Source organism: Nerophis lumbriciformis, linkage group LG18 (assembly GCF_033978685.3).
Source record: "Nerophis lumbriciformis linkage group LG18, RoL_Nlum_v2.1, whole genome shotgun sequence".
NCBI lineage: Eukaryota > Metazoa > Chordata > Actinopteri > Syngnathiformes > Syngnathidae > Nerophis > Nerophis lumbriciformis.
In genome coordinates this window covers 15,190,497-15,216,323 of record NC_084565.2, presented here as the reverse complement: position 1 = coordinate 15,216,323, position 25,827 = coordinate 15,190,497, and the positions used below count along the sequence as shown (strand labels likewise).

Here is a 25,827-nt window from a genome sequence, read left to right as displayed (position 1 = left end):
CCACACAGAAAGGTCCCGAGCCCAGGATCAAACCCAGGACCTTCGTATTGTGAGGCACATGCACTAACCCCTGTACCACCATATTTCAACTAAAATTATATAAAAATACAAAATAATTGCAATTTATCAATATGTGAGTGCAGAGGACCAAAGAGATTCTGAATGGCAGTGTGAGAAAGATGCTGTCAAAGCTTCGAGGATGGAAGACATGAGAAAATTGATCGGATTCATTACCTTGCCTTTTTTCAGGTTATTGTAGAGTTCCTTGGTCTGAAGAAATTTCTCCATTTCCGCTTTGACCAACACTCGGCGCACGTTGATGACCTCATCAACAGTCAAGGCCAGACTCTCCACTGGGTGGCTGAACTCCTCCTTGGTGAGCAGAAGAATGAGTTTTCATCAACAGCTGCTCAGTTCAATTATATATTTATCAGAATATATTTCAAATAAAAATCACTTTAAGGTTATTCAAATACAGTCCTCTTCCCTAAATATATATGGGGCATTCTACCGAATTAAAGCAAAGTGCTGTCCGTTAACCAAAAAAAGGGTTTAAAGGCCTACTGAAACCCACTACTACCGACCACGCAGTCTGATAGTTTATATATCAATGATGAAATCTTAACATTGCAACACATGCCAATACGGCCGGGTTAGCTTACTAAAGTGCAATTTTAAATTTTGTGTGAAATATCCTGCTAAAAACGTAAAAGTTGTTTATACGGCCACCCTCAGTGTGACCTGTATGGCTGTTGACCAAGTATGCCTCGCATTCACTTGTATGTGTGAAAAGCCGTAGATATTATGTGACTGGGCTGGCACGCAAAGGAAGTGCCTTTAAGGTTTATTGGCGCTCTGTATTTCTCCCTACGTCCGTGTACACAGCGGCGTTTTAAAAAGTCATACATTTTACTTTTTGAAACAGATACCGATAATTTTGAAACCGATACCGATAATTTCCGATATTACATTTATCGGCCAATAATATTGGCAGTCCGATATTATCGGACATCCCTAGCCAAAATGCGCCCGTTCTCCCTTTTCTGTCTACACACATTGTCTGCTTGTACGTACTCCGTGATTGTGCGCTGCCGAACATGCTCTTCTGCTCGTAAAACCAGCAAAAAAAATATGGCGAACCGGTACTTTTAAACAAGAATATAGTACCATTTTTTATTCATTAGTACTGCGATACTATACTAGTACCGGTATACCGTACAACCCTAGGACCAATAGTTCACAGCATAGGATCCGCAACATTAAACTTTTTAAAAGCTTTGGTTGAAATCATCAGACCCCTCTCCAGTGACACACAACACCACTGCACTAACTCCCAACAGCTGGGACAAGAACTAAAATAAATACATCTTAAAATGGATGAAACATTTATATATTATGATGTCACCTCATTATTCACAAAACCCACCCTTCATATTGTCACAGAAAGACTCAAACTTAAGACAGATCCCTCAGGACACGCACTTACATGACGATAAACGACATCACCACCTTACTGCATTTCATCACCAAATCCACATACTCTCAGTACAACACAGTACACACAGACAGAAGGAAGGTTTTGCCATTGGAGAGCCGCTATGCGCTGTCATGAGCATTTTTTTCAAGTAGGACTTGGAGAAAAAAGCCATTCAAACAACACCCCCAAACGTAGACGACATACTGGAAATAACAAGGACTGGACACACAGGAGCTTACAATAGCCAGCAGTGGTAACATACAATGTACAGATGAAAAAGAAACAAACATGACAATACCATTTCTGGACATAAACTTACACCACAAAGAAGATTGCAACATTCAAACCACGGTGCAGAAAACTCACACATATGGACCAGTACCGTATCTGGACATCAGAACATCCCACTGCGCGCAAACTCTCGGCAGTCAGAGCCCTTTACAAACAGACTAGCATCTTAATGAATGAAAAAGACAGACAGGAGGGAAAAAAATACATCTAAGATGCTCTCACATGCGGTTAATATCCAAGATGGGCCCTTCAGAAAGGAAAACAACAACCAAGACAGAAAAGCAAAACAAAAACCGAGACAAGAAATATACAAAACCCAAAACCAGTGAAGTTGGCACGTTTTGTAGAATGTGGCTTGGCATTGTCTTGCTGAAATAAGCAGGGGCGTCCATGAACAATACGTTGCTTGGATGGCAACATACGTTGCTGAAAAACCTGTATTGACCTTTCAGCATTAATGGTGCCTTCACAGATGTGTAAGTTACCCATGCCTTGGGCACTAATAAACCCCCATACCATCACAGATGCTGGCTTTTGAACTTTGCGCTTACAGTATAACAGTCCGGATTGTTCTTTTCCTCTTTAGTCCGGAGGACACAACGTTCACAGTTTCTAAAAACTATTTGAAATGTGGACTTGTCAGACAACAGAATCACTTTTCCAATTTGCATCAGTCCATCTTAGATGAGCTCGGGCCCAGCAAAGCCGGCTGCGTTTCTGGGTGTTGTTGATAAATGGCTTTCACTTTGCATAGTAGAGTTTTAACTTGCACTTACAGATGTAGCGACGAACTGTAGTTACTGACAATGGTCTTTGGAAGTGTTCCTGAGCCCATGTGGTGATATCCTTTACACACTGATGTCGCTTTTTGATGCAGTACCGCCTGAGGGATTGAAGGTCATGGGCATTCAATGTTGGTTTTCGGCCGTGCCGTTTAATCATTGTATTCTAGTTTTTATTTACAATTTACACAACGTGCCAATTTCACTGGTTTTGGGTTTAGTAGATACGATAACACGACCATACATCAGAGGAATAACACAGCCCATACAACGCACCATGAAAAAAACTCAAACACTGCAGTAAAACCACACAAAAAACATGTACACCCAAACAATACATTAACACAGGATTGAAAATATGATGTCATCTACGAAATCCCATGCAGATCATGTAATAAAACATATATTGGAGAGACCCGAAAAACTTTCAGTACCTGGTAAAAAAAGAACACAAAAATCAATGCGAGAAGAAAACATTAGCGAAGTTTACCAGAACCCCAAAACACAGCAAAACAAATAATCAGCTATTACAGACCACTGCAGGAGGAACAATCACCTCTTGGACTGGGACACAGGAAAAGTCTTATCATCAGAAATAAATAAACACAACTGATGGATCAAGAAGCCTATGGAAATCAGAAAGCGAGGGGCCAACACCATGAACAGAGATGAGAGGCATACATGCTTCGCACACCTGGGACGCACGCTGTTCGTCATCAGCGACCCCAGAGTGGAGAACTTTATTTTGAAAAGTTTCTCGACTTGGTCAGCTGTTTTTAAGCTGCAAAGGCTGAAGTGCCAGCAGGTGAGAAACCTATTTTACACACACAAAATAATTTTTGTGAACACCAAAACTTGTACCTTTTTCGTTTACCAAAATAGCGATCTTTTTGTATGCGTCTGACAATCATAATAATTAATAATTCAAACACATAAAAACACTACCAGCAACACCAAATAGCAGTAAAGTTATCAGTTAGATCTGGGGCTTGACAGTTACTCGCACGACTTTATTAGCATGTCTTTCTTCTACTGCCTATGTGTCAAAGTCAAGGCCCACGGGCCAGATCCAGCCCGCGAATGAAATATCTATGGCCCCCGGGATGATATTCGATTAGTATTAGAAACGGTTCGCAGACCACAGCTGCCTGCTGCTGTTTTCCACGCACCAATACTCCATCAGTGTTGGCGCTAGCAATTTTAAAAATGGAGTCCCAGGGACCCCATCAAGTCATAAAAATGGGGTCCCACAGTAAATATTTGTGGTCCCACTCTTTTGTAACCGTTTTGAAAACAAATGATAAATGTATGCATTGTCCTGTTATATCTCACATTCTATATTGTGTTTTGGAAAAAGGTTGTCATAAACGTTACTTAAAGGCCTACTGAAACCCACTACTACCGACCACGCAGTCTGATAGTTTACAGGTAAAAGCCAGTAAATTAGAATATTTTGAAAAACTTGATTTATTTCAGTAATTGCATTCAAAAGGTGTAACTTGTACATTATATTTATTCATTGCACACAGACTGATGCATTCAAATGTTTATTTCATTTAATTTTGATGATTTGAAGTGGCAACAAATGAAAATCCAAAATTCCGTGTGTCACAAAATTAGAATATTACTTAAGGCTAATACAAAAAAAGGATTTTTAGAAATGTTGGCCAACTGAAAAGTATGAAAATGAAAAATATGAGCATGTACAATACTCAATACTTGGTTGGAGCTCCTTTTGCCTCAATTACTGCGTTAATGCGGCGTGGCATGGAGTCGAAGAGTTTCTGGCACTGCTCAGGTGTTATGAGAGCCCAGGTTGCTCTGATAGTGGCCTTCAACTCTTCTGCGTTTTTGGGTCTGGCATTCTGCATCTTCCTTTTCACAATACCCCACAGATTTTCTATGGGGCTAAGGTCAGGGGAGTTGGCGGGCCAATTTAGAACAGAAATGCCATGGTCCGTAAACCAGGCACGGGTAGATTTTGCGCTGTGTGCAGGCGCCAAGTCCTGTTGGAACTTGAAATCTCCATCTCCATAGAGCAGGTCAGCAGCAGGAAGCATGAAGTGCTCTAAAACTTGCTGGTAGACGGCTGCGTTGACCCTGGATCTCAGGAAACAGAGTGGACCGACACCAGCAGATGACATGGCACCCCAAACCATCACTGATGGTGGAAACTTTACACTAGACTTCAGGCAACGTGGATCCTGTGCCTCTCCTGTCTTCCTCCAGACTCTGGGACCTCGATTTCCAAAGGAAATGCAAAATTTGCTTTCGTCAGAAAACATGACTTTGGACCACTCAGCAGCAGTCCAGCTCTTTTTTTCCTTAGCCCAGGTGAGACGCTTTTCGCGCTGTTTCTTGGTCAACAGTGGCTTGACACGAAGTATGCGGCAGTTGAAACCCATGTCTTTCAAGCGTCTCTTGGTGGTGGATCTTGAAGCACTGACTCCAGCAGCTGTCCACTCCTTCTGAATCTCCCCCACATTTTTGAATGGGTTTTTTTTCACAATCTTGACCAGGGCGCGGTGATCCCTATCGCTTGTACACTTTTTCTGACCACAGTTTTTCCTTCCCTTTGCCTCTCCATTAATGTGTTTGGACACGGAGCTCTGAGAACAGCCAGCCTCTTCAGCAATAACCTTTTGTGTCTTTCCCTCCTTGTGCAATGTGTCGATGGTTGCCTTTTGGACAGCTGTCAAATCTGAAGTCTTCCCCATGTTTGTGTAGGCTTCAGAACTGGACTGAGAGACCATTTAAAGCCCTTTGCAGGTGTTTTGAGTTAATCAGCTGATTAGTTTGTGGCACCAGGTGTCTTCAAAATTTAACCCTTACACAATATTCTAATTTTGTGACACACGGAATTTTGGATTTTCATTTGTTGCCACTTCAAATCATCAAAATTAAATGAAATAAACATTTGAATGCATCAGTCTGTGTGCAATGAATAAATATAATGTACAAGTTACACCTTTTGAATGCAATTACTGAAATAAATCAAGTTTTTCAAAATATTCTAATTTACTGGCTTTTACCTGTATATATCAATAATGAAATCTTAACATTGCAACACATGCCAATACGGCCGGGTTAGCTTACTAAAGTGCAATTTTAAATTTTGCGCGAAATATCCTGCTGAAAACGTCTCGGTATGATGACGCCTGCGCGTGACGTCACGGATTGTAGAGGACATTTTGGGACAGCATGGTGGCCAGCTATTAAGTCGTCTGTTTTCATCGCAAAATTCCACAGTATTCTGGACATCTGTGTTGGTGAATCTTTTGCAATTTGTTCAATGAACAATGGAGACAGCAAAGAAGAAAGCTGTAGGTGGGAAGCGGTGTATTGCGGCCGACCGCAGCAACACAAACACAGCCGGTGTTTCATTGTTTACATTCCTGAAAGATGACAGTCAAGCTTTACCATTGGCCTGTGGAGAACTGGGACAACAGAGACTCTTACCAGGAGGACTTTGAGTTGGATGCGCAGACGCGGTACCGTGAGTACGCATGCAGCTGCGGCTTCCAAACATTTGGTCGCTTGCCCGTACGTGTGTGCCGCTATGTGCATGTCACGTACGTAACTTTGGGGAAATATATGTGCTGTATGAACTTTGGGGAGGTGAACGGTACTTTGGGCTGTGGGATTGAGTGTGTTGTGCAGGTGTTTGAGTTGTATTGGCGGGTTATATGGACGGGAGGGGGGAGGTGTTTGTTATGCGGGATTAATTTGTGGCATATTAAATATAAGCCTGGTTGTGTTGTGGCTAATAGAGTATATATATGTCTTGTGTTTTTTTACTGTTTTAGTCATTCCCAGCTGAATATCAGGTCCCACCCGCCTCTCACAGCATCTCGCACTGCCCTCTAGTCCTTCACTCTCACTTTCCTCATCCACGAATCTTTCAACCTCGCTCAAATTAATGGGGAAATCGTCGCTTTCTCGGTCCGAATCGCTCTCGCTGCTGGTGGCCATGATTGTAAACAATGTGCGGATGTGAGGAGCTCCACAACCTGTGACGTCACGCTACTCGTCTGCTACTTCCGGTAGAGGCAAGGCTTTTTTATCAGCGACCAAAAGTTGCGAACTTTATCGTCAATGTTCTCTACTAAATCCTTTCAGCAAAAATGGCAATATCGCAAAATGATCAAGTATGACACATAGAATGGACCTGCTATCCCCATTTAAATAAGAAAATCGCATTTCAGTAGGCCTTTAATTCATTAAAAAAATAATACAAAAGAAAACAAATGTTGCATATGTAAATGTATTCAGTTATAAACATTCATTCACTTTCTTCTTTCCTTCGTGGATCTAAACTTTACCGCCGCAGGTATTTAAAAAAATATTTTTATTGTAATATTTTCAGAATGTGTTTGTTCTATTTTTGGCCAAAGTAAGACAAAGAAAACAATCTGAAGTTGTCTTTATTTTTTTGTTTTAATGCCATGATTTTAATAGTCCGGCCTGCGTGTGCACAGATTTTTCTCCATGCGCCCCCTGAACTAAAATGAGTTTGACACCGCTGTTCTACTGTATTTACATTCTCACATAGCAATAACATAGTATAACAATCGCCACCTAGTTTATGGCCGACAGTTGTATGAGAAATAGAGCATGGAAACTAGAACTTCCCATGTCACTGTAAAAATAGAAGAAACAATGATTTATTTATTTGTCAAAATATATGATTTGACAAATCAGACTATCCATCCATCCATCTTCTTCCGCTTATCCGAGGTCGGGTTGCGGGGACAGCAGCCTAAGCAGATCAGACTAATTTAGTATTAATTCAGGTATTAAGGTCTATTCAGGTGTACTGGAGAGGAGGCTATGCCGGATAGTCGAACCTCGGATTCAGGAGGAACAGTGTGGTTTTCGTCCTGGTCGTGGAACTGTGGACCAGCTCTATACTCTCGGCAGGGTCCTTGAGGGTGCATGGGAGTTTGCCCAACCAGTCTACATGTGCTTTGTGGACTTGGAGAAGGCATTCAACCGTGTCCCTCGGGAAGTCCTGTGGGGAGTGCTCAGAGAGTATGGGGTATAGGACTGTCTGATTGTGGCGGTCCGCTCCCTGTATAATCAGTGTCAGAGCTTGGTCGGCATTGCCGGCAGTAAGTCGGACCTGTTTCCAGTGAGGATTGGACTCCGCCAAGGCTGCCCTTTGTCACCGATTCTGTTCATAACCTTTATGGACAGAATTTCTAGGCGCAGTCAGGGCGTTGAAGGTATCTGGTTTGGTGGCTGCAGGATTAGGTCTCTGCTATTCGCAGATGATGTGGTCTTGATGGCTTCATCTGGCCAGGATCTTCAGCTCTCACTGGATCGGTTCGCAGCCGAATGTGAAGCGACTGGGATGGGAATCAGCACCTCCAAGTCCGAGTCCATGGTTCTCGCCCGGAAAAGGGTGGAGTACCATCTCCGGGTTGGGGAGGAGATCTTGCCCCAAGTGGAGGAGTTCAAGTACCTCGGAGTCTTGTTCACGAGTGACGGAAGAGTGGATCGTGAGATCGACAGGCGGATCGGTGCGGCGTCTTCAGTAATGCGGACGCTGTATCGAGCCGTTGTGGTGAATAAGGAGCTGAGCCGGAAGGCAAAGCTCTCCATTTACCGGTCGATCTACGTTCCCATCCTCACCTATGGTCATGTTCTTTGGGTAATGCCCGAAAGGACAAGATCACGGGTACAAGCGGCCGAAATGAGTTTCCTCCGCCGGGTGGCGGGGCTCTCCCTTAGAGATAGGGTGAGAAGCTCTGCCATCCGGGGGGAGCTCAAAGTAAAGTCGCTGCTCCTCCACATCGAGAGGAGCCAGATGAGGTGGTTCGGGCATCTGGTCAGGATGCTACCCGAACGCCTCCCTAGGGAGGTGTTTCGGGCACGTCCGACCGGTAGGAGACCACGTGGAAGACCCAGGACACGTTGGGAAGACTATGTCTCCCGGCTGGCCTGGGAACGCCTCGGGATCCCCCGGGAGCAGCTGGACGAAGTGGCTGGGGAGAGGCTTAGGCTGCTGCCCCCGCGACCCGACCTCGGATAAGCGGAAGAAGATGGATGGATGGATGGACTAATTTAGTGCATAAAAACGTACGGACTGTAAAAACTGACACGTTGTCGGCCAAGTCAGAACAACTCTTCAACGTTTACTTACAATATAGTAAAAATACTATTTATATCATGCAATTATATCATTTTTTCCTGAGGGAACTCTCCTGAAGGAATCAAAGTACTATCTATCTATCTATGCGCTGTCATTTGTTTCAGTAGAAATGTTCACATTTCAGCCTACAGGAATTCCACTTCCAAACGGAGAAAACATGTTGCAGTAAGTTGTAGATTATTATGTTTCACGCACGCACGCACACACAAAATACGATGTAGTCCAAGAACCATTAAAAAAATTGATGACTTAATACATTAGAAGTTACTCACAAGTTACTCAGTATTTGATTATTTTTTTCATGGAATACATACTCTTACTGAAGTAATTATTTGGATGACTACTTTTTACTTTAATTTGAGTCATAGTATTCTAACGGTACTCTTGAGTCAAATGTTTGGCTACTCCACCCACCTTTCTATAGCTGACAATCAATGGCAAATGTTTTTGTTTGTGGTGCTTAAAGTGAGATGGTTGGACTTTGAATGAAGTAGCTTCAAATGGACACGAGTGATGCACTGGACTGAATGGTGTTTACACGCAATATACTTTCATCATTTACACAAATTATGTAGAAGGTAGTCTGTGTTTCCAGCTGCATGTTGCTCACCATCCACTGATGCTCGTCCGATCTGCAGTTGAAAATCTTTTCATATCCTTCTGAGGCCTCATCAACAGAGCTCAGAGACAAGCGAGCAGGAGAGCTGGACATGGAGTCATCAAGTGGGAAGAATGCTAAGGTAAGAGATGACAAAGCTGAACATTTCATATCCATTCAAAGCAATGGAAATAAATGCAATAAATATCATGTGTACCACTCAATCAATAATACACAAAAGTATTATTTGGTTGCTGTGACAAGAAAGTAAACAAGTGGAAATTGCAGGTGTCGGTAAACAAAGCTAAAAAAGATATGTAATGTTTGATTTCTGAGTTATGAACTAAATAACAATTGTCTCTGCTCAGTAAACAGCTTACATGTCAGAAACACAGTAAACGATGAAATGCTGACCTCTGTGTTTCGGACGCAGCTCGGGTCCCGTCAGCGTTCTCGACCGTGGCCTTCCGCCATTCAGTGCGACCGTGTCGCCAAAATGGACGGATTCCAAGAGCGAGGGAAGAATCTCGCCACGCAGTAAAGCCAGGTCATGTTCGGAAAAGGAGCGATCTCGCTTGAGCGGCGTCGGCGAGCTCTCTGTCCTCCTCAGCTCCGATGTGTCAGGAGACTCTTCTTCCTGCGTCGGCAACACCATACAAGTTTTTAGGACTTAGTAAAAAAAACAAAAAAAAACGTGATGGCGCCTGGAAGACTGTTAGGGTTACTCTAGTCCTAAAGGCTGGGGATAAGACCAAAGTAGAAAATTACCGGAAAATTTCAAACATAGCTGAGAAATGGATTGCATCACTGTTATTAACTGACCATCTTAACAGTGGGAATAACCCACTACATCCAATGCATTTTCGGAAATACCATTCAACTGAAACCGCAATTTGTTATTTTCATGAGAACATCATGTGGGAGATGTCTTCTTGGATCTGAAAAGAGCTTTTGACTCACTAAATCACAGTGGTGTGCCGTCAGGGCCAGCAAGGCCTTCTCTGCTGGCCTAACATAACCAGAAATCATGATCATAATTAAAGATAAAAGTATTTTTTAATTTACTTTCCCTAAATATCTAAAAGTATTCATATTCTCTTCATGTCATATTATGCTCCTTCCAGCGCTGTTGTTTTTAGGTTAGAGTTTTTATCCAATCAGAATTCAGCTAGCTTACGTTGCCATGCTGTATGAAATCTGCCCGGGGCCTTCAGAATCAACGATGCAGGCATCTGTGCACTGAAAGTGAACGGGCACATACAGTTGATAGACATTTGCGATAGATCACAAGTTGTTTGTCAGTAAGGCCTTCTAGCTGGCCTAAGGTTGAACATTTATGCGTCCTGTGATTGGATACTCACCGGGACAGTTAGCGGATGAATTTGAGAACACAGAGTTATTAGACAGTTGCGATAGCCAATCAGATCACAAGTTGTTGACAGTAGCCTATCTAGGTAGCCTGATGTTAACCAGACTTTGATTGGATACTCACTCGTCATTCCAAAGTGAGTAACCAATCACAAGTTGCAACTTAGCAGGAAGCAGGAAGTGTTGACCCACAAAGAAGGAAAACAAAACGTTGATTAGGTGGCAGATATATATTGTGATTTTATGAGCTAAGTAACATATGGACTCCATTAACCAGCATGCCACAGTAGTGAAGAGCATGCGCAATAGCGCCGTTTCGGTTGTTGAATGTAGTAGCCATGCCGGCAGCCGGATGTTATCGATGAGCACGCTGTGGAGTAAACTTTAAGAACTTAGCCAACACGCCTCGTCTGCGTCTTTTATGATTAGACAAGACAACACATATATGAGGTGGCGACTTGTCCAGGGTGTACCCCGCCTTCCGCCCGATTGTAGCTGAGATAGGCTCCAGCGCCCCCCGCGACCCCAAAGGGAATAAGTGGTAGAAAATGGATGGATGGATGGAACACATATATTTGCAAAACCATTTTCAAGAAGGATATTTAAAGAGAAACTACATCTTGTGAGACGATGTCGGCGATGAAATAGGGAAATGCCCGCCATTTCCACTCGATCCAGCCGACTACGAGCGGTACCACCGGCTTATACGGCGTCGAATGCGTGCTACAAATTGTGAGTTCAAAAATTGTATCTCCCATTTTTTCACGTTAATATCCATCCATTTTTTGCAATTTTAATTTTGACAGTACCACATAAGATATCCTCGGACATGGGAGGAGTTCGGGGAAGCCATGGAAAACGACTTCCGGACGGCTTCGAAGCGATTCTGGACCACCATCCGCCACCTCAGGAAGGGGAAGCAGTGCACTATCAACACCGTGTATGGTGAGGATGGTGTTCTGCTGACCTCGACTGCGGATGTTGTGGATCGGTGGAGGGAATACTTCGAAGACCTCCTCAATCTCACCAACACGTCTTCCTATGAGGAAGCAGTGCCTGGGGAATCTGTGGTGGGCTCTTCTATTTCTGGGGCTGAGGTTGCTGAGGTAGTTAAAAAGCTCCTCGGTGGCAAGGCCCCGGGGGTGGATGAGATCCGCCCGGAGTTCCTTAAGGCTCTGGATGCTGTGGGGCTGTCTTGGTTGACAAGACTCTGCAGCATCGCGTGGACATCGGGGGCGGTACCTCTGGATTGGCAGACCGGGGTGGTGGTTCCTCTCTTTAAGAAGGGGAACCGGAGGGTGTGTTCTAACTATCGTGGGATCACACTCCTCAGCCTTCCCGGTAAGGTCTATTCAGGTGTACTGGAGAGGAGGCTACGCCGGATAGTCGAACCTCGGATTCAGGAGGAACAGTGTGGTTTTCGTCCTGGTCGTGGAACTGTGGACCAGCTCTATACTCTCGGCAGGGTCCTTGAGGGTGCATGGGAGTTTGCCCAACCAGTCTACATGTGTTTTGTGGACTTGGAGAAGGCATTCGACCGTGTCCCTCGGGAAGTCCTGTGGGGAGGGCTCAGAGAGTATGGGGTATCGGACTGTCTGATTTTGGCGGTCCGCTCCCTGTATGATCAGTGTCAGAGCTTGGTCCGCATTGCCGGCAGTAAGTCGGACACGTTTCCAGTGAGGGTTGGACTCCGCCAAGGCTGCCCTTTGTCACCGATTCTGTTCATAACTTTTATGGACAGAATTTCTAGGCGCAGTCAAGGCGTTGAGGGGATCTGGTTTGGTGGCTGCAGGATTAGGTCTCTGCTTTTTGCAGATGATGTGGTCCTGATGGCTTCATCTGGCCAGGATCTTCAGCTCTCGCTGGATCGGTTCGCAGCCGAGTGTGAAGCGACTGGGATGAGAATCAGCACCTCCAAGTCCGAGTCCATGGTTCTCGCCCGGAAAAGGGTGGAATGCCATCTTCGGGTTGGGGAGGAGACCCTGCCCCAAGTGGAGGAGTTCAAGTACCTGGGAGTCTTGTTCACGAGTGAGGGAAGAGTGGATCGTGAGATCGACAGGCGGATCGGTGCGGCATCTTCAGTAATGCGGACGCTGTATCGATCTGTTGTGGTGAAGAAGGAGCTGAGCCGGAAGGCAAAGCTCTCAATTTACCGGTCGATCTGCGTTCCCATCCTCACCTATGGTCATGAGCTTTGGGTTATGACCGAAAGGACAAGATCACGGGTACAAGCGGCCAAAATGAGTTTCCTCCGCCGGGTGGCAGGGCTCTCCCTTAGAGATAGGGTGAGCTTTTTATTTATTTTATTTTATTTAAAGGGTTTATTTTTATTTTATTTTTATTTTTTTTAATTTTCTTTCTATTTTTTTATTTTATTTTGTATTTATTTTTTTTAAATTTTTTTTTGTGTGTGTGTTGTGTATGTATGTGTTTGTGTATATGTGGGCTTATGTATATGTGTGTGGGTGTATTAATGTGTATATATGTGTGGATGTGTATGTTTATATGTATATGCATGCGTGTGTATATGTGTGTATGTGTATGTATATGTATATGCATATATGTATGTGTGTATGTATGTGTATATGAATGTGTAGGTGTGTGCATGGGTGTGGATGTCCGGTGGCTCAATTGGCCTGGCTGTGGATGAGTTGGGGTAGGTGGGTTGGTGGCCTCGGTGGTAGCCGGGGGTGTGCGTTGTTGTGGTTTACGGGGTCGGTCGCTTTTTTGTTTTGGTTTCGGCGGCCGCGGGCGTTTACGCTGCGGACGGGCGGTGGTGGTGATGGTTGCTGCGGTGATACCAGCGGTTGGCATCGCTGTGTTGGGTTGGAGTGGTTGGGGGACTGTGGCTGGTGTCTGTGCGCTTGTGGGGTTGTGGGGCTGGCTGGCGTTGGCTTGCCGGCTGGTTTGGGGGCTGGCGGGCGGACGGGATGCATTGGCTTCTTGCCCCGTTGGGGGGCTCCTTCTCCTGGCCGGGACTCGTATGGGCACGTTGCTGTGTGGATGGCCGGGATGCGGTGTTTGCATTGGGCGTGGGGGCTGTGCGGTTTCTCTGCGTTTGGTTGCCGGTATGGGCTCTGCAGGGTTGGGTTGGGGCGGGCGGGGGCTGGCTTTGTTTGGCGGGGGGAAGGGGCTCGCGTGGCGTCACGTTAAAGTGGTCTGGTATGGGTCACGGGCTGTGGCGGGGGGTGGCGGCCTCCTGGCCGTAGTTCCTGGTTGTCGGCCGCGTGGACTGGGGGGGATGTCCGGGCCCTCTACTCCTCCTACTTATAGCGCACACAGTCACACATATATAGGACTTTGGGGATTGTCCTGCGGGGAGGCATGGCGGGGGGTTGAGGATGCCTCCAATGGGGCTCCAGTCCTCCTGTCTTGTCCCCTGCTCGTCCATCCCTCAATCTTAGCTGCATATTAGACACTTAGGATTTGGGGGGCTTGGTTTGGTTGGGACCCACCATGACCTTGATGTCCCCCAATTTTAATCGCATTATTAGTTCCCACAAGCATACATATCTCACTCACGCTACAGTACACACATCAATAGGGACTGGAGGTCGGCTGTAACGGCTGACCTCCTAATTTTAACTACACAGTAGACACTCTGGGGGCCTTGTACACATGCATGGGGGGTTTGGGGTTCGGCGCACCCCTCATTGCCTCGTCGGCCGGCGGGGACTGCGGTCTGGTGGCCTGCCAGGCTTTTATTCATTTATTATTGTTATATATATTTTTTTATTTTTAATGTATTTATTATTTTTATTTTTATTATTTACTTATTTTTATTTTATTTTATTTTTCAAATTTTATTTTTTATTTTATTTTATTTTTTTATTTTTTATTTTTTTTAATTTTTTTTTAAATCTTATTATTTATTTGTGTGTGGCGTCGCGCGGGTCTCACTTCCTGTTGGATGGGGTCCGTGCCCGTGTGGCCCGACCTTGCGCTGTGGGGTCTCTGTTGGTGACTTGGTGTGGTGGCGGCGCAGCCCCCGTGTCTGGTCTGGATGCTGTGTCTCGGTTGTTTGGGCGGTGGTGTGTTTGTGCGGGTTTGGGTTGGGGTGGGGGGCCTTTTGGTTGGGGGGGTTGTTGGTGTCTCTTGTTTGCGTGTTGGCGTTCGGGCTGACCGGCGGGCTGGCGCCGGCTGGTCTCCGTGGCCCTGGTGGCGTGTGGTTGCTGGTCGCAGTTTTTTTTTGATCGCTTTGATTTGATTGCCTGGTGCTGGCTGTCTGGGGTTATTGCGGCTGCTGTTTCTGCTGCCGTTTGTTTGTGGTGTGGGCACCCGTGGCTGCTGGGTCTGGTGCAGGGGTGTGGCTGATGTTGTGACTGATGGCAGCGCGCGCGCGTGATGGCTGTCGGGGCTGACGAACTATGTATATGTGTGTGTATGTATGTATGTTTATATATGTGTATGTGTACATATGTGTATGTATATGTATATATGTGTATGTGTGGGTATGTATACGTGTATGTGTGTATGTGTATGTATATATGCATGTATGTATGTATATTTCTGGGGGTACGCTCTGGGCCTGCCTGTCAGACGGGGGTCGACGCCTCAGGCTACTGCATCCGAACTGCGTGTCTGGAGCTCCTGGGTCCCGCTGTCCATCCCTTCCGGGTGCCCGTCTTGGTTGGGGCCTGTTGGGCCTAGTCCCTGCGTCTATTGTGGTAGCTTGGTGCTGCAAGGTATTCCGAGGTGCTGCGAGTCGGCCAGTTGCTGGGGTAGTGACCTTGTTTGTCAGCATGTCTGTGATCTTCTTTTAATTCTTTTTTTTTTTAATTAATTAATTAATTAATTAATTTATTTATTTATTTTTTAATATATTTTATTAATATTATTTTTTAATTTTCCCCTCCCTCAGGGGGGGGGGCTCGGCGGGGGGTTGCTGGTTGTTCCATCTCCATCGTTGGGGTCCCTGCGGGTGGGGTGGGTGGTTCCCGTGGCCCTGTGCCTGGGTGGTCCTGCGGCGGCCGGTTTGGGTGGGGTGGCCGGGGGCTGGCCTCGCCGCGCTCTCCGGGGGTGGGGGGTGGGCTCGTGGGGGCCCGGTTGCCGGTGGGGCGGGGGCGGTCTTCCCGTCCGGTTGCGGGGAGTCTCTGGGTCCCTCGGGCGGGGCGTCTCGCCTTTCTGCCCGTGTGGGGTGTGGTCTCTCGCTGGCTTGGGGTCTGGCTGTCCCCTGCTTTTCTCGTGCCCTGTCCTCTGCCGGGTGCGTCTGTCTGCGGCCTGCTGCTGGCCCTTGTGGGCGGTACGGTGGGTCGGGCTCTGGGGTTCCTGTCGCTGGCCGGCTTGGCTGCGTGGGGGCGGTGGTCCCTGGTTCCCTGGGCACCACGCCTCCTGTTTGTGGGTTGGGCTCTCGGGGGTGATGGGGCCGTGCTCTGGCTCCCACGCACTCTGGGAGTCGAATGTATTGTACATGCAAATTCACATATGCTCACATACGTACATAGGTACCTACGCTCCCACATACATACACAAATACAGTACATATTTACCTACCTAATGTTCGTACATCCACACGCACATTCAATATACAAACATACACATACACATACTGTACATATACATTCACTGTACAAACACATATTCACATTCTGTACATATACATTCATTGTACAAACACATATACACATTCTGTACATATACAAGTACATATGCATACTTACACTCATGCACATAATCACGTTGCATCAAACATATATTAACGTTGTTGCCCTAGGGTAAACTGGGTGTAACACATGGCACACTGACAAAGCTTAACCTATTGTGACTATAACAATCTACAAGGTTAATGTAGGTTGCTTCTCTTTCTCCCCCTCCATTTTTCTGCATTCTTTTGTATCTCAAGTTATCATTACGTATATGTATTGTTGCATTTGAACAACTGTATTGTTGATAATAAAGGTAAATTATTGGTATTGTTCATTATCAATAGCGCTATTTCTATTGGTATTTGTATTGATCCATTTGTAGTGTAATAATGCTCATGGTTATTTCTGTATTATTTTTTATTTTTCGCTAACTGCTTATTTGCTATTACTTTTACCATCATATTTGTACATGTCATATTTGCTGATGTTGCTCTATTGTTGTTGTTGTTTGCTGTTGTTGTTTTTGTCTCTCTGTCTAATCCCCCTCTTGTCCCCACAATTTCCCCCTCTGTCTTCTTTTTTTTTCTCTTTCTATCCCCTCCTGCTCCGGCCCGGCTGCACTAAATGATAATATAAATACATTTAATAAAGTCAAATACAAATAAGGCAACAAGAGAAGTATCCTACACTTCTCTTTTGTAAAGTAAATCTGAACAGCCGACATGGGCATCTACATCAACTATATGATTTGCCTGAGAAGCTGGACAGGACATAAAAAAAAAAAAAAAAAAAAAAAAAAAAAAAAGAGATAGGGTGAGAAGCTCTGTCATCCGGGGGGAGCTCAAAGTAAAGCCGCTGCTCCTCCACATCGAGAGGAGCCAGATGAGGTGGTTCGGGCATCTGGTCAGGATGCCACCCGATCGCCTCCCTCGGGAGGTGTTTAGGGCACGTCCGACCGGTAGGAGGCCACGGGGAAGACCCAGGACACGTTGGGAAGACTATGTCTCCCGGCTGGCCTGGGAACGCCTCGGGATCCCCCGGGAGGAGCTGGACGAAGTGGCTGGGGAGAGGGAAGTCTGGGCTTCCCTGCTTAGGCTGCTGCCCCCGCGACCCGACCTCGGATAAGCGGAAGAAGATGGATGGATGGATGGACATAAGATATGTTTTAATTGCTGATGCGGGTTTATTGATTTTTAAATGCACCAGAAAATAACCCGTTTTGTACACTGTTGAGGTGATTCAATGCAAAGTAGTGCGTAAATGTGTTTCTGTATAGTATTTCTCCAGCAATGGTCATGTGGTGGCATAAATGATGGTATTTTGAGAGGTAATCATTGAAGTCGGACATCACTAAAGGCCTAGGTGGGAAACGCACGGTCCGCCACTGCTAAATCATAATGTACTCATTTCAAAAATGTCACACTTTAATTTCTCTGATGGTGCACTCTGCCGGATGGGATCATACTTGTCAGATAGAAAATAGACTGTTCAGATTGGAAACTCAATGTCACCTTACCTTAGCTGTTCAACAGGGGTACCCCAAGGCTCTATCTTGGGCCCAATTCTGTTCAGTCTCTATGTAAACGACTTACCTAGAGTCTGCCCAGATGTTCATTTGCAATTATATGCTGATGATACAGTGCTATATGTCCAAGCTATATCAGAACAAGAAGCTGCAACAAAACGATCAGCAGCTCTGGCACGAGTATCTCACTGCCTCAATGAATCCTGTTTACACCTCAATACCAAAAAGACTATGTATGGCAGAAAAATTCAAATATCTTGGAGTGGTCTTTGACATAAAAGCATCATTCAAAGCGCATGTTAAAAAAAAATCACAAATATCGCTAAATACAATCTGTCAAATTTCAATCATATAAGACCATTCCTTACTTCCAAGACGGCTAAAGTCTATATGCACGCCATGATATTGTCACATATAAATTATTGTTTCAAAATTTGGACACACACACAACAGAAATTGTACTAAAACCCATCAAGTCTCTCTTCAAAAGGGCAGTTAAAATCCTTGACAGGAAACCAACGCACTTCCACAATTGTACTATTCTAAAAAAACTTAACATTCTTGATCTTTATGGATGCGTGTCTCATCTACAAAGTTTTAAATGTGCTTGTACCCCTACCATTAGATGAATTCATTCAGAGGAGAAACAGTGAAGGACGGAGAACTAGGGCTTTATCCAGAGGTGGTTGCAATACACCAAAACGTAGAACAAAATTCGGTCAAATGGTCACCTCTGTAAGAGGAAAGCAACCCTGGAATAGGTTGCCCACACACATTAGAGACTGTGATAACTATCCACTTTTCAAAAAAAACTTAAAAACACTGGCTAAAAATAAAAATAAACCAGACTTGCACCCCTTAAACCATTAAACACTGTTTCTAGACTCCAGCCTGTTCTAGTGGGCTTCTGGCCAGCGTATTTGAAGCTGTGAGTGAATTGTCTGTCCTGGTCTATTGTCTTGTAATTGCGTATTGCAACTGCTTGTCTTGTCTGTTTTATGACATCTTATTTATTTGGTTTTTATTTCTGTCATCGTGGTTTTAAAGTCTTATGTGTCTCACTGTGTTATTTTAGAAACCTGCCTTGGGACTACAGCATTTAAGCAAAGTCCGGCGCATTTACACTGTTTATTCAAGTGTTGATTAATGTGCACTGTCCCAATTAAATAAATTAAATAGTGTTAACGTACAGTAAATCATTTTACTCGTGGATAAAAGCAAAAGTCGACTTTGACATTGTCAAATCTTTGGTGTGTGTTTTAGAATCAACACATTCAATCCTTTCCTGAGGTAAAAGTACAGACTTGAATAAAAGCTCCTCTACTGCACCTCACCTCAGACACGTTCATCTCCTCCATCTCCGCCAGAGTCGGGGCTTTGAGAAGGATGCGAGGGCGAGATGGCACCTGGGACCGAGACCCGGCCTCCGAGATGGACAGGTCTATACAGGAAGTGGACTTGGAACTACAAGGACACGTCTGAGCCAAGCAAGGCATAGATCCGAATGCTGCAGGAAGAGAAAGGGGCAAACATTTACTTGTGTTTTTGTTCCTCTATTTGTTACTTGTTAGTTGTGGAAAGAAACATGAAAGAACGGCAGAATCCCCAAACAAGAAAGGATTGTTGAGGACAAGTAGTATTTCCTCTCACCCTCCTTTATTTTTTGCTTTTCACATAGCCATTAACTGCTTTCGCCAAAACATGCTTAGTTTTACTGTGGACAAACCCCCTCCATTTTGGCTTTATCAGTAAGAAATATTTTTAAACCTTTGCAATGCAAAACGAAAGAAGGTAAACATATACAGTACAGGCTAAAAGTTTGGACACACCTTCTTATTCAATGCGTTTTCTTTATTTTCATGACTCTTTACATTGTAGATTGTCACTGAAGGCATCAAAACTATGAATGAACACATGTGGAGTTATGTACTTAACAAAAAAAGGTAACACCGCATTCACCGCTAATTCTCATACTTGCCAACCCTCCCGGGAGACTCCCAAATTTCAGTGTCCCTCCCAAAAATTTGCCTCTAACTGTCGTCACGTCAGCTTTTCATCCAGTCCAACGGCACGCCCCCAAGACTATGGTCCGGGTGGACTACGAGATATTTAATTTTCAAATTTATTAGCCTGTGGAAAAAGTTAAAGGGGAACATTATCACCATTTCAGAAGGGTTAAAACCATTAAAAATCAGTTCCCAGTGGCTTATTTTATTTTTCGAAGTTTTTTTCAAAATTTTACCCATCACGCAATATTCCTAAAAAAAGCTTCAAAGTGCCTGATTTTAACCATACACCCGTCCATTTTCCTGTGACGTCACACAGTGATGCCAATACAAACAAACATGGCGGATAGAACAGCAAGGAATAGCGACATTAGCTCGGATTCAGACTCGGATTTCAGCGGCTTAAGCGATTCAACAGATTACGCATGTATTGAAACGGATGGTTGTAGTGTGGAGGCAGGTAGCAAAAACGAAATTGAAGAAGAAACTGAAGCTATTGAGCCATATCGGTTCGAACCGTATGCAAGCGAAACCGACGAAAACGACACGACAGCCAGCGACACGGGAGAAAGCGAGGACGAATTCGGCGATCGCCTTCCAACCAACGATTGGTATGTGTTTGTTTGGCATTAAAGGAAACTAACAACTATGAACTAGGTTTACAGCATATGAAATACATTTGGCAACAACATGCACTTTGAGAGTGCAGACAGCCCATTTCAGGCGCGCTAAGAACATATATTTTTCCACGATTTCAGCACTCAGGTTAACCTTACCTAAATAGACACAAAATACTGCATTACACAAGACTACCCGAATGTACTCGAATGATTGAAAAAAATAAATGTTTTTAAGCTAAATTATTGGTAAACACAGTTTATGTATAATAATTTACGTAAAACCGCGAGTAATGAATAAAGTTTTCATCAATTAATATATTCTGTAGACATACCCTCATCCGCTCTCTTTTCCTAAAGGTTTGGCGGCAGATTTCTTTGACTTTATCGTTGGAAATGCATCTGCTTTGAGTGTCGCAGGATATCCACACATTCTTGCCATCTCTGTCGTAGCATAGCTTTCGTCGGTAAAGTGTGCGGAACAAACGACTGACCATTTCGTCGGCTTTCCCCACACCCTCGTATTTTGAACAAATTTCGTCCAATTTCTTGCCACTTTCGCATCTTTGGGCCACTGGTGCAACTTGAATCCGTCCCTGTTCGTGTTGTTACACCCTCCGACAACACACCGACGAAAGTGAGAAAATGGCGGATTGCTTCCCGATGTGACGTCACAACCGCTCCGAGAGCGAATAATAGAAAGGCGTTTCGCCAAAATTCACCCATTTAGACTTCGGAAATCGGTTAAAAAAATATATGGTCTTTTTTCTGCAACATCAAGGTATATATTGACGCTTACATAGGTCTGGTGATAATGTTCCCCTTTAATGTTGATATTTACCTCAGAAGGCTGCAAATAGAAAAGAGGCATTAATTTTTTAATTAAATTGTATTTGATATGCTATTGATATTTTTTAATTATTATTATAAACTCGATTTTGCATGTCACTATAAAGTTATATATGTCACACCGCGGTGAGGGATGTCTTGTCTTGGTTTTTTCTGTCTTGTGATGTGCTTGTTTTAGTTTGAAAAGTAACTCTCCTCTCGTTTCAGGTCACTTGCCCTTCCTTTTGTGTCATCAGTCTGACGTCATCCCGATTCCCTGATTGTTTCCACCTGTTCCCTATTACCCTCATGTGTCTTATAAGCCCACTCCTTCCTTTGTTCTGTGCCAGATTGTTTCGTTTATTCGTGCTCTCTAGCGTCCATGTTCCTGTCCATGCCTTGTCTTGCCTTGCCTCGTCTTGTGATTAAGTTCCTTGATCTTGAATCCCTTCGTTACTATTTTGAGTTTTTCCTTTCTTCCTCCTCAGCAGAGTGATTTTTTGTTATTTAGTATATTCAGCCGAAGTGGTGAGTTTCAGTTATTTTTCATTCTTTACTCAAATTTTTGAGTGACTATTTTTGTTAATACTTTATTAGATTCGTTAGTGTAGAAATTTTCATAGCTATTTGTTTCTTCCTCCTGTTGGAGCGTTTTCTGTTTATACATTGTATAGCATATACGGCGCCAATTATAGTTTGTCTTTGCTTTTGTGTTTTCCTTCGTTCGGAGTGATTTAGGTTGTTCCTATTTTTTTTGGAACCTTTTTGCCGATTAGTTTTTGGTTAAAATAGATATTGTAATCCTTGACTTTGGAGGTGAAAGGAAGCTGTCAAAATAAAAGCCTGTCTAAATTCCCTACTCTGCATCTGAGTCCTATCCTTTTACCAAGCCTGACAATATAAGCCTTGCTTGTTCAATGTTCAATGCAAAACTTGTTTGGGTCCCTATTAAAAGGTTAATTTGTTCAACCTTGGCCCGCGGCTTTGTTCAGTTTTAAATTTTGGCCCACTCTGTATTTGAGTTTGACACCCCTGACGTAGGGCGAGAGCGTTAATAATGTCCATACATTTGGCCCTCGATTAGCAGCGAGTAATGGCACTGAAAATGCGGCTATTCCTAGCGATGCTATCTCCCACAAGTAGAGTAGTGGGGGAGAAGAGTGGGCATTTTTCAGACAATGCGCTGGGAAGGAGCCGTTGACTTCCCTTCAGACTGTTTCGGCATAGGCTGGGCAGCAGCAGGACCAGATCAGGAAGACACTACAGCGCCTGTTCAGAGTGGGGCCGAGCGACAGGCTGCCTGGACACTGCATTCCGGAGTAGCTTCAGGCATGGGCAGGGAGCCAAGCCGTGAGTAAAGAGTAAATCTCAGCAAGAAGCTCGATCGATGCTAATGGTTTTGAGTGTTTGTAAAAAAAATAAAAATAAACCCAAGTAATGTCCATTTATAGCTCTAAGCTAATGCAAGCAAGTAAGCCCAGAGGTTTAGGGGCAGTTCACTGTGACATTCCCTGAGCTAACTAGTTTATGCATGCAATTTAAATAATAACAAAAAGGCGAGAGACACCTTGTATCGCCAAATACTTGCAAGTTGAGGTATTACTGTAAATTATGTTATAAAGTATTCCTTATTATTTGCGCAAAAATACAGTCTTTCCTTGATTATACCGCAGCTTACGTTCCAGAACCCCATGCGAGACGAATTCCCGCAAGCTCGGGACGCAATTTATTTTACGATTTTTATGACTATGATCTGCATTTAAAGTCTCATGAAAATGCTCTCAAAACACTTCATACACTAATTTTAATATGAAAATTCAATGTATTCAATAGTAATTCAAAATCAGCAATAAGTGAACATGAGGAAATATCGTCCTTATATCCATGTAAAATCATTGAAACACTAACATTTTTTGAGTGATTTATAGTGTGACAAATATGTCACGTCATACTTACCAAAGCAATTTTATTGCCAAAAGCTGAATGTGATTTTTCTATGAATCGATTGAAGAAATATACAAAACCCAAAACCAGTGAAGTTGGCACGTTGTATAAATTGTAAAAAAAAACAGAATACAATGATTTGCAAATCCTTTTCAACGTATATTCAATTGAATAGACTGCAAAGACACAATACTTAATGTTCGAACTGAGAAACTTGTTTTTTTTTTGCAAATAATCATTAACTTAGAATTTAATAGCAGCAACAATTAGCAAAAAAGTTGGCACTGTGTTACATGGCCTTTCCTTTTAACAACACTCAGTAAACGTTTGAGAACTGAGGAGACCAATTTTTAAAGCTTTTCAGGTGGAATTATTTCCCATTCTTGCTTGATGTACAGCTTAAGTTGTTCAACAGTCTGGGGTCTCCGTTGTGGTATTTTAGGCTTCATAATGCGCCACACATTTTCAATGGGAGACAGGTCTGGACTACAGGCAGGCCAGTCGAGTACCAGCACTCTTTTATTATGAAGCCACACTGTTGTAACACGTGGCTTGGCATTGTCTTGCTGAAATAAGCAGGGGCGTCCATGATAACGTTGCTTGGATGGCACGACGTCCACAGTTTCCAAAAACAATTTCAAATGTGGACTCGTCAGACCACAGAACAATTTTCCAGTCCATCTTAGTTGAGCTCGGGCCCAGCGAAGCCGGCGGCGTTTCTGGGTGTTGTTGATAAATGGCTTTCGCTTTGCATAGTACAGTTTTAACTTGCACTTACAGATGTAGCGACAAACTATAGTTACTGACAGTGGTTTTCTGAAGTGTTCCTGAGCCCATGTGGTGATATCCTTTACACACTGATGTCGCTTTTTGATGCCGTAGACCGTGAGGGATCGAAGGTCACAGGCATTCAATGTTACATGCAGTGCTTTCTCCAGATTCTCTGAACCTTTTGATGATATTACAGACCTTAGATGGTGAAATCCCTAAATTCCTTGCAATAAACTTAAACTGTTCAACAATTTGCTCACGCATTTGTTCTCAAAGGGGTTGACCCTCGCCCCATCCTTGTTTTATACCAAATCATGGCACCTACCTGTTCCCAATTAGCATGTTCACATGTGGGATTTTCCAAATAAGTGTTTGTTGAGCATTCCTCAACTTTCTCAGTGTTTTTTGCCACTTGTGCCAGCTTTTTTGAAACATGTTGCAGGCATCAAATTCCAAATTAACTAATATTTGAAAAAAATAAAGTTATCCAGTTCGAACGTTAAGTATCTTGTCTTTGCAGTCTATTCAATTGAATATAGGTTGAAAAGGATTTGCAAATCATTGTATTCTGTTTTTATTTATGATTTACACAACGTGCCAACGTCACTGGTGTTGGGGTTTGTAGTAAGAGCGGTTGAATTATAATATTTGACACACTATTAGTATTATAATTGCTAAAAGGGTTTAAAAATTAACTTTATTGGTTAAAAGTAATAAGATAGCTTATTTTTGGGGAATATCTGGGGATAGTCACATGACTGGGGCACTGTTTTAAGTGTGTTTTTTTTGTCATTCATAATGTTTGTGCAGTAGTCATGTTTAAAATGCTCATTGACACTCTTTGAAGTTAGTAGAAAAATGCATGCTTATGTTTTTTTTACGTCGTGATCTGGGCAGGACGACAGGCCTGAGCTTTCGCTCCTGCTTGATCTCAGCCAGGACCTGCTCATGCAGAGATTGTTGTTGTGGCGGAGCAGGTGCCAGGCTACGTTCTGCAACCTAGAGAAAGAGAATAATGACAATCATTTCTGGATTTCATTTATATCACATATCGACAACACGTCTATGTGGACCAACTTATCAAATTCGGGTCCATCGTCTTTTTCTTATTACTAAAAAAGTACCTGCTTAAGCGGACGCTAATATAAACAGTCGATCACTTTAGTCCAGGGGTCGGCAACCTTTATCAGTCAAAGAGCCATTTTGACCAGTTTCACAAATTAAAGAAAACAACGGGAGCCACAAAAATCTTTTGAAATTTAAAATGAAATAGACAAGATGGCGGCGCCCTGATGGCAACGGCTTGCAGACGCTCTTGGAAGTGTAGAGCGATTTGGCAAAAATACCCGTCAATTCTGTCTATTTCATGGCTGGCTCACAGCGTGGACACTTCGTGATCAGATACGACCGACAGACGATTCTGGATGTGGATAGATCGGGCCGTTATAGGCTGAAAGATGCGGGTACTTTCGACCTCCTCGCTAGCATGGGGATTCTTCGCTGGCTACATCCAGCGGCCTCCGAAGCAGCGGAGTTAAGTGCCAGCGGGGACCGTCAACGGAAGACACGTAAGCGGTGTGAGCGGAAGCAGAAGCGGGGATGCCGAGCGGGGCTAACAACAAAGCGAAAGGCTAATCCTCAAAGAAGCGCTAGTCCGGGTGAGAAGTTTGTCAAAATAGAACTAGCCAGCGCCAGGCTGGATAATACCTGCACACATAGCAACTATTTTAGAACAATACACAACTCAAAAAATGTTTTTTCTGTGTCAGAAGTAGACATGCACTCTACTGAGGTGGCAAGTTATGATGCGTTCGGTTTATCACAACATCAAGCAAACAATCGGAAAATTCCCGTCATATCAATTCCTAGAAATGGTCGAAA

General features: G+C 43.8%; 1 protein-coding gene across 3 annotated transcripts in view; it reads right to left on the bottom strand.

The window, feature by feature from the left end:
* Positions 1 to 25,827, bottom strand: part of spire2 (spire-type actin nucleation factor 2) — a 117,078-nt gene that overhangs the window by 37,187 nt on the left and 54,064 nt on the right. For 2 of the 3 annotated variants that reach the window (XM_061977731.2, XM_061977730.2), the window contains exons 7-11: positions 24,828 to 24,945; positions 19,115 to 19,287; positions 9,717 to 9,939; positions 9,315 to 9,439; positions 235 to 372 (exon numbers count right to left, since the gene is read on the bottom strand). In XM_061977731.2, the coding sequence (XP_061833715.2) occupies positions 235 to 372; positions 9,315 to 9,439; positions 9,717 to 9,939; positions 19,115 to 19,287; positions 24,828 to 24,945 (777 nt within the window). The remainder of the gene's footprint in view (positions 1 to 234; positions 373 to 9,314; positions 9,440 to 9,716; positions 9,940 to 19,114; positions 19,288 to 24,827; positions 24,946 to 25,827) is intronic. The other variant, XM_061977732.2, reaches the window with a different exon arrangement.